Source organism: Amphiprion ocellaris, chromosome 11 (assembly GCF_022539595.1).
Source record: "Amphiprion ocellaris isolate individual 3 ecotype Okinawa chromosome 11, ASM2253959v1, whole genome shotgun sequence".
Lineage (NCBI taxonomy): Eukaryota > Metazoa > Chordata > Actinopteri > Pomacentridae > Amphiprion > Amphiprion ocellaris.
The window spans coordinates 23,994,604-24,008,903 of NC_072776.1; the positions used below are offsets into that span (position 1 = coordinate 23,994,604).

Here is a 14,300-nt window from a genome sequence, read left to right on the forward strand (position 1 = left end):
TTAAATACTGCAAACACTGCTTTAAAAATGCTATTTATCATTGTGTGCCTGTCTTGAAAATAGTTACCGCTTTTTTTTTTTAAAACTCTGTGTCGTTAAGCAATCCATGGGCATGGATTTCCACATCATTAATTTTTATGTGCTCCACTGGGGGCTGTAGAGCTGCTTTACAGTTGCGATTAGAATAAATGAAATAAATTGCCGAGTGGCTTTATTAGAGCGCCACCTGCTGAAACTTTAACCACACTAACACTATACAATAAAACAACAACAACAACAACAACAAAGTGATGCCAGACTGGTTTAGAATTGACTGTTTTGTCCGTTAAAGAAACACTACTCAACATGAAATCAGGCTTATCTGTTACTGTCTTGGATGAGCGCGTACAATTATTTCTTTCTGACAGCACATCAGCGACTTTGGTGCTTTTTTCCCTTTTAATTTTACAAATATCAGATGTGAGTGTGTGTTCAGTACATCCTGACTCACATTCAGAGTTTTAAGGATTTTCACATCAGCTTCATGTGCAGCAGCTTTTCTTCATCCCCAGCCTCTATTTTCCAGCTGCCTGTCATCGTCTCCGTCCCTATCGCTGCACTGTTCATTAGTCACACGGCTGAAGATAAAGCAAGAAACAGAGCGAGGAGACGAAGATGAGCACAGACAATTTTTATGTGACTTTATATTCTGAGCATTGAATCACTCGTGCAGCATCTGGGATTTTCTACGTGGTTTACTTTTCTGCATTAAATTTAGCTGCTTGCTTTTGCAGAAAGGAACAAGCAGGAAAGCTGCTAGTTAACTGAGCTGCCTTCTGCGTTGACATTCATGGATTTGTCCACAAGAGGGAGCTGGTGGTGCATTAGTTCACTTGAAATTATGTTAAGAACAATGTGAATTAAAATCTAATGACAATATTGAGGAGTAGATAACAGTTACTGAGGCTGTGTGACAGCAGATTGTTATATTTTAATATGAATCACTGGATCGTGAAGAGGGGGAAAGAAATATGAATTTCAAGGAAATTAAAGTTGCACAGTTAATATTGTGCTGAAATGGAGGTGGAAGGTTTTTGCACTAAATTTCATCTAAATGAGTCTGTTTCTCATCTGTTTGCTGATGAATATTTTCAGTGGCCTTTTGAGTGCTGAAAATATGAAAATAACACCATTTCTGCCTCTTCTCGCCACTGTAATAACCTTGAATTTTCATGTCCTGTTCCATCCCTTTATCTAAACTCGAAAACTGTGCAGTAAACGTTTAATTCATCCTTTGTTTCCTGCTGTGCAGAGCTGAGATCGGATGAGCAGTGCAAATCTGGAGCCCAGTTTGACACAAATTTCTTTAATTGAGCCAAAACCTGCAGGAGTTTCTGCTCAGCTGCTTCGAGCTGCAGGGAACTTTTCCTTTCAGGCGTACTTTCTTTCTTTGGTTTAGACTAATCATTATGTCTTCAGGCCCTCGATAACTTGTTATTTTCCAAAATTACAATGGCAGAACGGAGGTCGATCATTGGTATTAAGTTGAACAAGCTGCAATCACAGGATGATTAAAGGCTGTAGCTCCATAATGCATTTTCAAAAGACAAAAAGATAAATTAAAAATCTGCGAAAAAAGATTATTTGTTGCAAGGTTAAATAATAATTCGTAAACTCAGAATTGTAAATGTATGATTTAAATCAAGTGAATGTATGTATTGTAGTTAAATAATTCATTTACATGCTTTCTTGAGCTGCAGCTAGCAATTAATTACTTATAGATTAAAGCTGAGCAATTCTCCTTATAAGATTATTTAAAAAATACTCATCACCAGCATCAGCGTCCACAGTAGTCTTAAAATCGATTGTTTTTCCCAAACAGTCGTAGAAAATTGAAGATAATTATTTTTAAATGACATAAAACTTAGAAAAATGATATAAAACTTTGAAAAGATTTTTGCTTTCTGATTTATTTAATTGATGTTAAAAAAAATTGTCATATTCTGTCAATTGGTTGAAATGTTGAAGTCAGTTTTGTGACTAATCAGGTGTTCTTTTCCCACTTTTTTTGTTCTTTTTTCTGTCTTCAGGGCTTTGAAGACCCCAAGGACAAGTGAGTGGCACCTCAATGTTATTATGTCTTCATTGTGTTGTATCTTTTTTTGTGTGTGCTATGAATCAGAACTTGTTCTTACATTCATTAAGCAGTGATCTTGAACAAAGAAACTGAAAAGGAAGAATCGGTGAGAGTCAGTGTGATCAGCACTGTCAGTGTGAGTTAAATAAGACTCAAGAGTCCCAAGCTGCTACTATGCAAGAACACTGCAGTGTTTCTGAATCAGGATTCAAGTAAGAGATCAATATTTAGATCAAATTACCTTGTAGGACTATTTAAATTGTACAAACAAGTCTATGGGATCTGTCGACACCTCTGTTTTCTTGTACTTTTACTGACAGATGACAGTGTGAACACATACTATGTCCATTCTGTGGATACAAAAAACACTAGAATTAATATCAGTTTTATTAATTTTAGGTGCAAACACTCAATAGACTCTTTCTTATCTTAATATGAAATAGTGCAAATTTAGTTATCAAGCAGGCTTAATGACACAAAATACCTGAAATCTATTGATTTAGTAAAATTTTCAGCATTTTACAGATTTATATTGGCGCAAAAGGCAAATTTAGAAGAGTTTTTATTCTTTCTGTGGATAAACACAAGAAATATCAGTTTTATAAAATTTAGGTGCAAACACTCATTAGACTCTTACTTGTTTGCAAACAAGCATAAAAAAGCTCTTATATTGACATTAAATTCTGTGAAATTAGTTATCAATCAGGTTCAGCTACAGAAAATACCTGAAGTTTATTGATTTTAGGACATTTTCAACTTTTTACAGACTTATACCAATACAGAAGGCACATTTAGAACAGTTTTTGATATTTCTACAGATAAAAAAACACTAGAATTAATATCAGTTGTATTAATTTTAGGTGCAAACACTCAATAGACTCTTACTTATTTGCCCACAAGCATAAAAAAGCTCTTATATTAACATTAAATAAGTGAAGTTAGTTACACTACACTAAATACCTGAAATCTACTGATTTTACTAAAATTTTAAGCATTTTGCAGATTTATGTTGATAGATTAATTTCAGGCGCAAACATTCACTAATTTGCTTGCAAAACATAAAAAAAACTCTTATATTGACATTAAATGTTGTGAAGTTGGTTACCAAGCAGGTTCGGTGACACAAAATATCTGAAGTTTATTGATTTTATTAAAAATTTTCGACATTTTGCAGATTTATATTTACACAAAAGGCAAATTTACAACAGTCTTTAATGTTTCTGTCTGTGCTAATTTGTCTATGCTCTTGTCTCTGGTCTGAACTTGAAACCAAAAACTTGCAATATTCATAATTTAGCTTTGCTTGATTTTTGAGTCCAGTTTTGTTGACAACGTAAGAAAATCTTGCAGCTTATGTGGCTTATGCAACAACAAATTTGCATCTTGGCCTCTTTTGTTTGCTATTAGTCATCTATGCTGCTCTGAAAAGCAGATAAAAATGATTTTCGGGCTCAGTTTTATTGCTGATAAATGCCTTTAATTGTCATTTAACCTGGTAGGACCCACCTGCACAGCGAGCTCATTCACAGTCCTTTTCCGTCTCAGTCGAGTTCTCCCCCCCAGACAGAGACGTTCATAATGTGCTGCAGTAACAAGTGTTCCAGGCTGAATATTAAGAATACAGCAGAGGGGATGTTTAACCCGGCACTTGTCACTGATCAAAGGACTGCTGTCATTTGCAGAGAACTTGTCCTCCTCTTGTCCTCAACACACTGAGCCGAAGTATCCACGCTGCAGCACAGGTCTCAGTGCTCACACTCGCTGACAGTTAGTAGAACTGAGCGGAAGTTTATGCTGCAGTTTTCATCATGTTCAGCTAGAAAACATCACATCCAGACACAGTTTGGACCAACATCACACTGTGAATGTAAAGCAGGACATCATGGACACAATTAGGGAGAGAAAAATGTTCCCCTTATACTGTAAACAACTGTTTCTTTTTCTACTATATTATGTTGAGGACTTTTCTGTTTTTCTGTTTATCTGAACATAAATACTGCAAACTTGTCTGAGATGTATAAAAGACTTTTACGACGGAGTCGTCTGCACACCAACTCAAAATTTTAATATCTGTTGAGAAACATGGAGGTATGAGATCCCAGAATCAGCCACAAGGGTGAGACTCTGGCAGAATAACAGCTAAATAAGGGAACATTGTGATATTATAACCTGTGATTTATAATTGATTCATGCTATAACCTAATAAATGTGTTAAAGCTAACACAAATACCTATAGTTATAATCTTTAAGAAGTAACTAAGTCAGAACAGCAACTCACTGTGAAAAGTGATGATTTTGGTTACCAGGGAAACTGATGTTTTTGATAGATATGACAGATATGAGGAACTAATGCTTTATTAAATGGAAATGCTTTTAAGAGTTTTGATTACTATGAAACTGAGATGTTTTAGAAAGAGTTTTGATTGCTGTTAAACTAAGGTTTTTAACTTAGTAATGAAGTGAGAAGTCAAGAGCTAAGGTGAACTGGGGTCAAGTGTTCACGGTAAAGGTTATTAAACTCGAAATAAACGTCAGGGATTTTTGTGAGTCTGACATCTGTTTCCTGACCAGAGGCCTGCTCTGAGCTGCGGATGGAGCAAATACATTAATAGAGAAGTGAGACTGAGTGGAAGGGTCCAAACAGTCCAAACAGATGGTTTTAGTTCCTCAAACATGGAGGGGTCTTAGGATGAGTTGGGGGGAGCTGGTGAGACAGTCCAGAGTGGATGGTTTTGGTTCCTCAAACATGCGGAGAGATGAAGTCATTGCTCAAGTTAATTTAGTATGAGCTTAGTGTGTATGTTAATTAAGTGTGCTGTCATTGCAGTCATTGCATATGCAAAAGGTTCAGTTGTTGTATAAACTGCACTGGATTGAGACACGAGTTGGGAGTCGTTGCGAGGTGGTCACTCGTTGCAAGCCAGGGTAGAAATGCTCTGAGCAAAGGGGATTTTACGACGTAACTCGGACGGGGGATTCAATATGATCTGCAAAGGAATAACTGTTCTACTGGAATTATGGACTGAAGGAGTGCTCTTTCTGCACTGTTTGAGGATTACAAAAGACTGTGATCTAAAAATAACGCTGACTGAAGCAACATTACTAAACTCTACTATTTCCGTGAGGAACAACACCAGAATGGATTAACAAAGTTTTTACTGGCCCAAACCACAAAAATGGATACAAGCAGATCTAAATCTGGACCGAACCCCCCTCCACCTCCCCCTGGAGCCGGTGAGCCTCGGAGGCTCGTCGATCTTCAGGTGAGCAGCCGGTGTGCACACCGTCTGCTCTCCCCCTCCAAATTACATAGTCTGGGTGATTATTACTTCTCTTATATGAAAGCATAGTTCCACTTATGAGTCATGTTAAGCAATTGGAAGAATATTAATGTTTGATTGAGTGTTGTGATTTAGGAGCTCATGCTACGCCCTTGCTGAAACTATAATAAAACATTTATCCTGCAATTAAAGTTAACAGATTGGAAATTCTATTTATTTTTATTGAGATGATGAATTAACCACATATATCTTCTCAGTTTGTAAAAAGTCAGGTTAATGTGTGCATTACATCTAAACAGGTTCTGTCAGGTTACCTAGTCGTTGGGGCTGAGGGTGGCCTTTTTTAAACTTATCCTTGGGGTTGTCCGTTCCTTAACCTCTAAATTTAAACCTAGCAATTTACCAAGTGCAAAATCCTTTAAGAGAAAAGTTGCCGTTAACAGACGTGACTGGTAATTAATTTGACCATTCGAAAGTGGCTACTCAGTTGAGTTAGTTATCAGAGGAAGCAGGATAGGCGTCCGGGTGGAGGCAGTTAGAAGCGAGGCGAATTTTCTCGTTAACCAGCTTAAACGTTCCTCAGATCCCATCTGAGTTAGACCCTCTGGGCTGCAGGAACCGGACTCGTTAGATGGAGAGCTGGTCCAGTAATTCTGATAGTTAATTAATTAATTTGATTAATTTAGGAGGTTACTGGCCTTAGGATTCAATAATCTTTTTCCAATTTATATTCTTTTACTACCCCTTTCCACACCTTCAAAACAGATTTAATCCATGGATTTTCTATTTTGTCTCTATAGTCCTGCAGGTTTTTATCCAGTAGTAATGCCTGAGTGGGGATGTCAGATAATATTTTACATTCAATGTCTTTCCACTGTGCTTCATAAGATGGATTACACCAACACAATAGTGCTCTAACCTGTGCTGAGACATAGTAATTTTTTAAGGATAGTAGACCCCAGCCTCCACGTTCCTTTGGTAACTGTAGTGTTTTATATCATATGCGAGGTCTTTTTCCCTGGCATATGAACCTTGAAATCATCTTATCCCATTCAATAAAATGATTTGGGGTGATTGTAACTGGGAGGGTTTGAAAGAGATATAGAAATCTAGGTAAGACATTAATTGTTAGTTTCTATTCTTGAACTTAAACTTAAGTAGGGGATGAGGCTCCATCTCAACAGATCTTTGATGTTATGGTATAGAGAGTTATAATTTTTTTCAAACATTTTTGATAAGTCTTTAGTGAGAGTTACACCTAGATATTTAAGGGATTCTGTTCTCCATTTCAATGGGTAAGCTTGTCTCAGCTTGTCTGATGGGTTAAAGTTGTAGATAAGAGTTTCTGTTTTATTTTACAATAGATTGTATAGGAGTTAAAAATAAATATCATTACAGTAGATGGTAGATGTCTGTCTAACAATTCGGTGACTAAATTTAAGGAAATAATACCCTCTCCCTTTAGTTCAGCACCACTTACTAATAAAATGGAAGGGAAATATTATAATTTTACCCCCACAGAAGTGGATTATATTGTTAATAATGCTGCAGCCTCACTGCATACAACACTTGATAGTGTTGCACCTGTAAAAAAGAAAGTTCTGTCTCAGAGAGGACCTGCTCCTTGGTATAATTCCCAGCTGCGGACTTTAAAGCAGGCGTCCCGAAAGCTGGAAAGGAAGTGGTATTCCACTAATTTAGAGGAAGTTTATGTAGCTTGGAAAAATAGTCTAGTAATTTATTTTTTAAAAAAAGCTCTTCGTAATGCCAGGACAACATATTATTCATCTTTAATAGAGGAAAACAAGAACAACCCCAGGTTTCTCTTCAGCACTGTAGCCAGGCTGACAAAGAGTCAGAGCTCTGTTGAACCTTGAATTCCTTTAGCTTTGAACAATAATGACTTCAGGAGCTTCTTTACAAATAAAATTATTACGATTAGAGAAAAAATTAATCTGGCCCTTCCTACAAATGTCACAGATGTATCATCGAGTACAGATGCTTTAGAAATGGCTGTAAGACCAGATGGACATTTAGAATTTTTCACTCCCATACATCTCTCTGAACTAATTTAAATAGTTTCCACATCCAAACCATCAACATGTCTTTTAGATCCTATCCTAACTAGACTGTTCAAGGAGGCTTTACCTTTAATTAATTCCTCAATGTTAGATCTGATTAATCTCTTTCTAGTAACAGGCTATGTACCACAGGCTTTTATGGTTGCTGTAATCAAACCTTTACTTAAAAAGCCCACTCTAGATCCAGATGTTTTAGCCAACTATAGACCAATTTCCAACCTCCCATTTCTCTCTAAAATTCTGGAAAGAACAGTTGCAAATCAATTATGTTAACATTTACAAAGGAATAGCTTGTTTGAAGAGTTTCAGTCAGGCTTCAGAGTGCATCATAGCACAGAAACAGCTCTGGTGAAAGACCTTCTCATAGCGTCAGATAGTGGACTGGTCTCTATACTTATTTTGTTGGACCTTAGTGCAGCATTTGATACAATCGACCACAAACGTCTATTACAGTGACTAGAACACTGTATTGGCATTAAAGGGACAGCACTGGACTGGTTTAAATCCTACTTATCAGACAGGTTCCAGTTTGTGCATGTCAACAATGACTCTTCTGAGCATACTAGGGTTATTCATGGAGTTCCTCAGGGTTCTGTCTTAGGACCAATACTGTTCACATTATACATGCTTCCCTTAGCCAATATTATTAGGAAGCACTGTATTAATTTCCATTGTTACACTGACGACACTCAATTGTACTTATCTATGAAGCCAAATGAAACTGATCAGCTAGCCAGACTGCAAGATGGTCTTAAGGACATAAAGACCTGGATGACCTATAATTTCCTACTACTAAATTCAGACAAGACTGAAGTCATTGCATTTGCCCCCAAACATCTTAGAAAATTGCTTTCAAAGCATATAGTTACTCTGGATGGCATTACATTGGCCTCCAGTACTACTGTGAGGAACCTCAGTGTTATCTTTGCCCATGACATGTCCTTTAACTCACACATGAAACAAATCTGTAGGACTTCCTTTTTCCACCTGAGAAATATTGTAAAAATCAGGAACATCCTGTCTCAGAGTGATGCAGAAAAACTAGTCCATGCATTTGTTACTTCTAGGCTTGACTATTGCAATTCCTTATTATCAGGTTGTCCCAATAGCTCTCTGAAACATCTACAGCTGATCCAAAATGCTGCAGCCAGAGTACTGACGGGAGTTAGCAAGAGAGATCATATTTCTCCTATACTGGTTTCTCTTCACTGGCTTCCTGTTAAATCTAGAATAGAATTCAAAATCCTTCTTCTGACATATAAAGCTCTTAACAACCAATCTCCATCATATCTTAAAGACCTGACAGTACCATATTATCCTAGCAGAACTCTTCGCTCTCAGACTGCAGGCTTACTTGTTGTTCCTAGAATTTCTAAAAGTAGAATGGGAGGCAGAGCCTTCAGTTATCAGGTGCCTCTCCTGTGGAACCAGCTCCCAGTTTGGGTTCAGGAGGCGAACACCCTCTCTATTTTTAAGACCAGGCTTAAAACCTTGCTTTTTGACAAAGCGTATAGTTAGGGCTGACTGGGGGACCCTGACGGGGTGAGCTGGTGTTTTCATTTGCACAACTGACTTCCCCTCTTGACGTCCTTTAGTTCTGCCCCTAGTTATGCTGCTATAGGCCTATAGGCTGCTGGGGGACCTCTTTTGATGCACTGAGCCCTTCTCTAACTACCTATGTATTTACTGCATCTAGCTGCCCATTTCCACCAATCTACTCTGCATTGCCTTACTATACTTGATTTGCTCGTCTACATATTTTTGAATTTATGACCAGCTATATATGTAGTATATTTAATGCCAGAGCCGTACACCATAGCAGTAAACTATAATCAGTTTCCATGTTGCTTGTACTTTGCATGTATCATGTGTATCAAATTGTGTGTTTCATGGTCCTTGCCCCCCCACCACCACCACACACACACACACACACACACACACACACACACACACTTCTAACCCTCTACCTCTCTGATCTGTCTGATCTGTAGTTCAGCGAGTTAAGGGTTTTACCTGTGGTCGCTGGTTTAAGACCAGACACTTCTTAAATTTTTAGGGGCGGTGGTGGTACAACGGTTAAGTCTCTGGACTACTGATCAGAAGGTCAGAGGTTCAAGCCCCGATGCGGCCACTGTTGGGCCCTTGAACAAGGCCCTTAACCCTTCCTGCTCCAGGGGCGCTGTACCGTGGCTGACCCGTCACTCTGACTCCCCCAGTTGGGGAGATATGCGAAAATCAGAATTTCCCCTTGTGTGATTAATAAGGGATAAAAAAATAAAATAAAATACCTCTACCTCTCTACCTCTTCTGTCCCTCTCAACCCGCCCGGCCAGCAGGCAGATGGGTCCCCCCCACATAAAGAGCCGGGTTCTGCTCGAGGTTTTTTTTCCCTGTTAAAAGGGTGTTTTCCTTGCCACTGTCGCCTTTTGGCTTGCTCTGGGGGTCAGGCATATGGGTTCTGTAAAGCGTCTCGAGACAATTTGACTGTAATTGGCGCTATATAAATAAAATTGAATTGAACTGAAAAATTTATGTTTAATTTCTATCCCGACATTGAGCCTATGTTTTTAAGGGAATCCATGACTTCTGGTAGACAAATTTCAGGAGTTTTTAGATATAAAAGTACGTCGTCCGCATAGCACGCCATTTTGTGTTCCCTACCATTAATTTCAATACCCTTTATTAATTAGTTTTGTCTTATGTGTTGGGCTAGTGGTTCTAAAAATAGGGCAAAGAGAAGTGGGGACCAGGCGCAACCTTGTCTTACTCCCCTCTCTAGCGTTAGTGATTTGGTCAAGTGACCATTAATTTTAATTTGTGCCGTCAGGTTGTTGTAAATTGCTTTTATGCTATCTATTACTAATTTATTGAAACCTAATTTTTCTAACACTTTATAGAGATATTTCCAGCTGACCGAATCGAACGCTTTTTCTGCATCTAGACATATCACTGCCTTTTCTTTATGTTGTTGTATATGATCCATAATATGTAGAGTTTGTCTTGTATTGTCTTGTGTTTGCTGTCTATATATAAATCCTGTTTGATCATTGTGAATTAGGTTCGGCAGTATTTTTTCCATCCTTTTAGCCATGATGGAAGTATGTATACAGTAATCTACATTGAGGACTGATAGTGGCCTGTATGACCCACATTCAATTTTGTCTTTCCCCTCTTTAGGGATGACAGATAAATTGGCTTCTTTCCAGGTGGGGGGGATTTCTGCTTTCTTTAGTACCCAGTTACATGTAGTTTTAAAGATTGGTGCGAGTTCCTCTCTAAATGTTTTGTACCATTACGTTGTGAAGCCATCACTTCCCGGTGACTTGTTGGGTTTTAATTTTCTAATAGCTACTTCTATTTCTTTTATTGTTATTTCTGCAGTTAAATCTTTATTTTGATCATCAGTCATAATTGGTAGTTTTAGAGTTTCCAGGAACATGTTGATCTGATCTTTTCCATCTTCTGGTGTTCTGGTATATAGGCGCTTATAAAATGATACAAATACAGTTTGGATTTTGTCCTGTTTAGTTTCAATTTTATTTTTTGAGAATCTCTTATTCTAAATATTGCATTGTCCGCTTGTTGTTTTTTCTGCTTCCAAGCCAATAGTTTTGTAAATTTAAAGCCACTTTCATAATATCGTTGTTTTGTGAACATAATATTTTTTTTCTATTTCCTGTGTGTATATCGTGTTTATTTCATTCCTAGGTTTCTTTATTTGTTGCAGTGTCTCTGGGTTTTGGTCCTGCACATGGCGGTTTTTGAGTTGCTTTAATTGATTTTGTAATTCCAGTAATTTTCTTTGGCGAAGCTTTTTTTTGTGATGCTGCTGCAATAATTTTCCCTCTTTTGGTGCATCCCATAATAAGGGCGGTGATGTTTCTTCATTATCATTTTCTTTTATGTACATTCGAATTTCATTACTCATTTCTTTTTTGAATTTAGGGTCGTTGAGTAGGCTTGAATTGAATCTCCATGTTGTGTTTCTTTGGCTGTTTCTTAGATCAACTGTAATATATATCGGGGTATGATCACTTAAATCTATTGTTCCTATTTCTGAGTCACTGATCCTTGATCTGTCCTTACCGAAGATAATAAAGTAATCTATTCTTGTATAGACTGAATGTGAATAGAATAATGCGTGTATCTTCTTGTTTTGGGATTCATTTCTCTCCAGATATCTATTAGGCCTATATCTTTCATCATTTCACTGAATTTTTTACTTATTTTCTTGGTGCTATGTTTTTGATTTGAGATATCAAGTTTAGGTTCTAAGTGAATGGTTATGTCTCCTCCACATATCAGAGGTCCTCCTGTATGATTCGTAATTAGATCTATTATTCTTCTGAAAAAAATAAGTTCACTACATGGCGGAGCATAAACGTTAAGCAGGGTGAATTCCGTCCCATTTAGTGTTCCTTTTACCAAAATGAATCTGCCCTCCTTGTCCTTTTGTTCATATGTCTGTTCAAACGCGATCTTATTGGAGATTAGGATAGCGACTCCCCTCTTATGTTTAGATTGATATGAAGAGAAATAAAGTTTTGTAAAGCCCATTTTTCATAGTTTTTCATGTTCGACATCGTTCAGATGCATTTCTTGAAGGTATGCAGCATGTGCTTTTTCTTTATTCATTTTAGAAAGTATCTTAGATCGTTTTACTGGGCTGAGTATACCGTTTACATTGAAGGAAATTATTCAGATTTTCTCATGTGTCATCTTTTTGGTAACAAAACTCTGCCTGCTCAAATAAGTCTGCTGTGAGTTGTCTCTCTGGTGCAACATAATAGAAAGAGCACAGATTGAAAACATTATAAACATTCAATAGAACTGTAGATTCCACGATAAAGGTTTCTTTGAATTGACCCTTTCACTGGCCAGACAGAACATCTGGCTTTGAAGTTACCCTCTCTAAACATTTTTGTAAGAAAAGAGCCCTCCATGGCAGCTCAATCTTTTTAAAACAAATGTTTATAATAAGGGAAAAAAAGAAAGTTTAGAATTTTCAGTCTCCGACTTATAGTTATGTCTCTTTCAAAAGGAAACAGAGAAGAAGCATCATTTCCTTGATTTGAAAAATAGAGATGTAAAATACATCAAATAATGTTTAGCATTATGTACTTCTCTTGTTTTGAGGATATATTTATATATTTATGAGGATTATACTTCACCATACTGTTCAGTTTTTATCGTGGGATTGTCTTCTGTAGACCTGCAGCTTGTCACCGATATCTGTTTTTCTGCCGAACAGTCCTCCGTTGCGTTTTCGTCCCGCTCCTGCTGTGTGCCATGCCTGCTGCTTCAGTAGCTCGACTGGATCCTCTGGTGGGGGCACCACCTTCACCGGGAAGCTCCTCCTTCCTTCATGTCTTTCGTAGCTCTGCTGATAATGTGGTAAAGCTGCGTCCCCTCTTCATAAAACCCACGCAGTCTGGCCGAGTAGGGATTCTGGAATCGGATCCTCTTCTCCTTCAGCACTCGTTTTACCTCATCGTGTTCCTTTCGTTTGTTCAGTATCGCAGCTGGGTAATCATTATCAAAATAAATCCTCTGACCATTAAGCAATATCTCCTTTTTTTCCCAGGCTTTGCGCAAGGACTTCTTCTTTGGTTTTATAGTGTTGAAATTTAATCACAATTGATCTGGGTTTACCTGCCGCCATTGGTTTCGGGGCTAACGCTCTGTGTGCTCTTTCAATGTGTAGTTCAGTTGTCGGCTGAATATCCAGTTTGTCTCTGAGGAGTTTATCCACGAAAGTTATCATTGAGTTGTCTTCCTCACCCTCCGGCACGTTGTAGATTCAGATATTATCTCGCCTCGCTCTTCCCTCTTGGTCGATTAGCTTTTCTGCGTGTTGGACCTGGACTTTTAGCATGTGTCTCAGTATCTGTTCAGTTGTTTGTTGTCTATTTTCCACTGCATCAATGCGACTTTCCGCTTCTTCGATTCTCCGGTTCGTCTTGTTAAGTTCGTCTTTAATATCCTCCAGCTGGCAGTTGTTTTCTTTTCGGAATTCTTGGATTTCTGGCCAGATTCTCTCCATGTTAACCTTGACCTTTTCATTAGATTTCTGCTTGGTGCCGTCTTTTCCGCTAGCATAGCATTCCGTGCCTCGTGAGTCTTCGTCTGTTTCATTTAGTTCAGCCATACTTTTTTTGCTTTTTTTCTCTAGTTTCCATTGTTGTCCTGTTATTCGAAAGCTTTTTGTACTTGGTGGGTTTAATTCGTAGGGTTACAGGATATTTTAAAGTTATGTCGGGGGAGACCTCTCTCTATGCTACCGTCACTAAAGGAGGCGGAACCGGAATCCCTGAGCATTTTTTTCAGTGTCGTTCACTTCGCCTGTCTGGTTTTAAAGTTCAAATCAGTGTATGTCGCATATTTCACCACAATTCACTTCCAGACTTACTAAATACACAAAATCATGCTTCAACTTTCGATCTGTCCCAGTCAACTTCTCATTGCATCACGTGCATTTAATCTATGTGCATTTATTCGCCCACTTTTTACTTTCCTCAGTGAGTATCTTCTTTAAGAACCTGTTAATTCTGAGGTAATAAAACAGCCTCAGAGTAATCACTGTGATCGGGGCAGAATGGCGTCTCCATCCACTGATTAGTGCTCCTCAACAAGGTCGCACAGTTCGAATCAACGCAAGTGACACTTTGCAGATTCAGCGAGACAAAGCGGCTCATCAGAGTATTTGGGTATGAGGGTAGAAAGGGTCTTTTTGGTCAATTGCTCCTTCTTACTTTGCATACAATTAACTAAATGTGAAAGCACCTCCGGGTTCAGGAGGTTGTCGAGGTGACCGTGCAGCAA

At 38.1% G+C, this 14,300-nt stretch overlaps 1 protein-coding gene across 2 annotated transcripts in view; it reads left to right on the plus strand.

Moving 5' to 3' along the window:
* adcy5 (adenylate cyclase 5) overlaps positions 1 to 14,300 on the plus strand; it is a 178,934-nt gene that overhangs the window by 129,778 nt on the left and 34,856 nt on the right. For both annotated transcript variants that reach the window (XM_023277993.3, XM_035951777.2), the window contains exon 9: positions 2,070 to 2,092. In XM_023277993.3, coding sequence (XP_023133761.1) covers positions 2,070 to 2,092 — 23 coding nt within the window. The remainder of the gene's footprint in view (positions 1 to 2,069; positions 2,093 to 14,300) is intronic.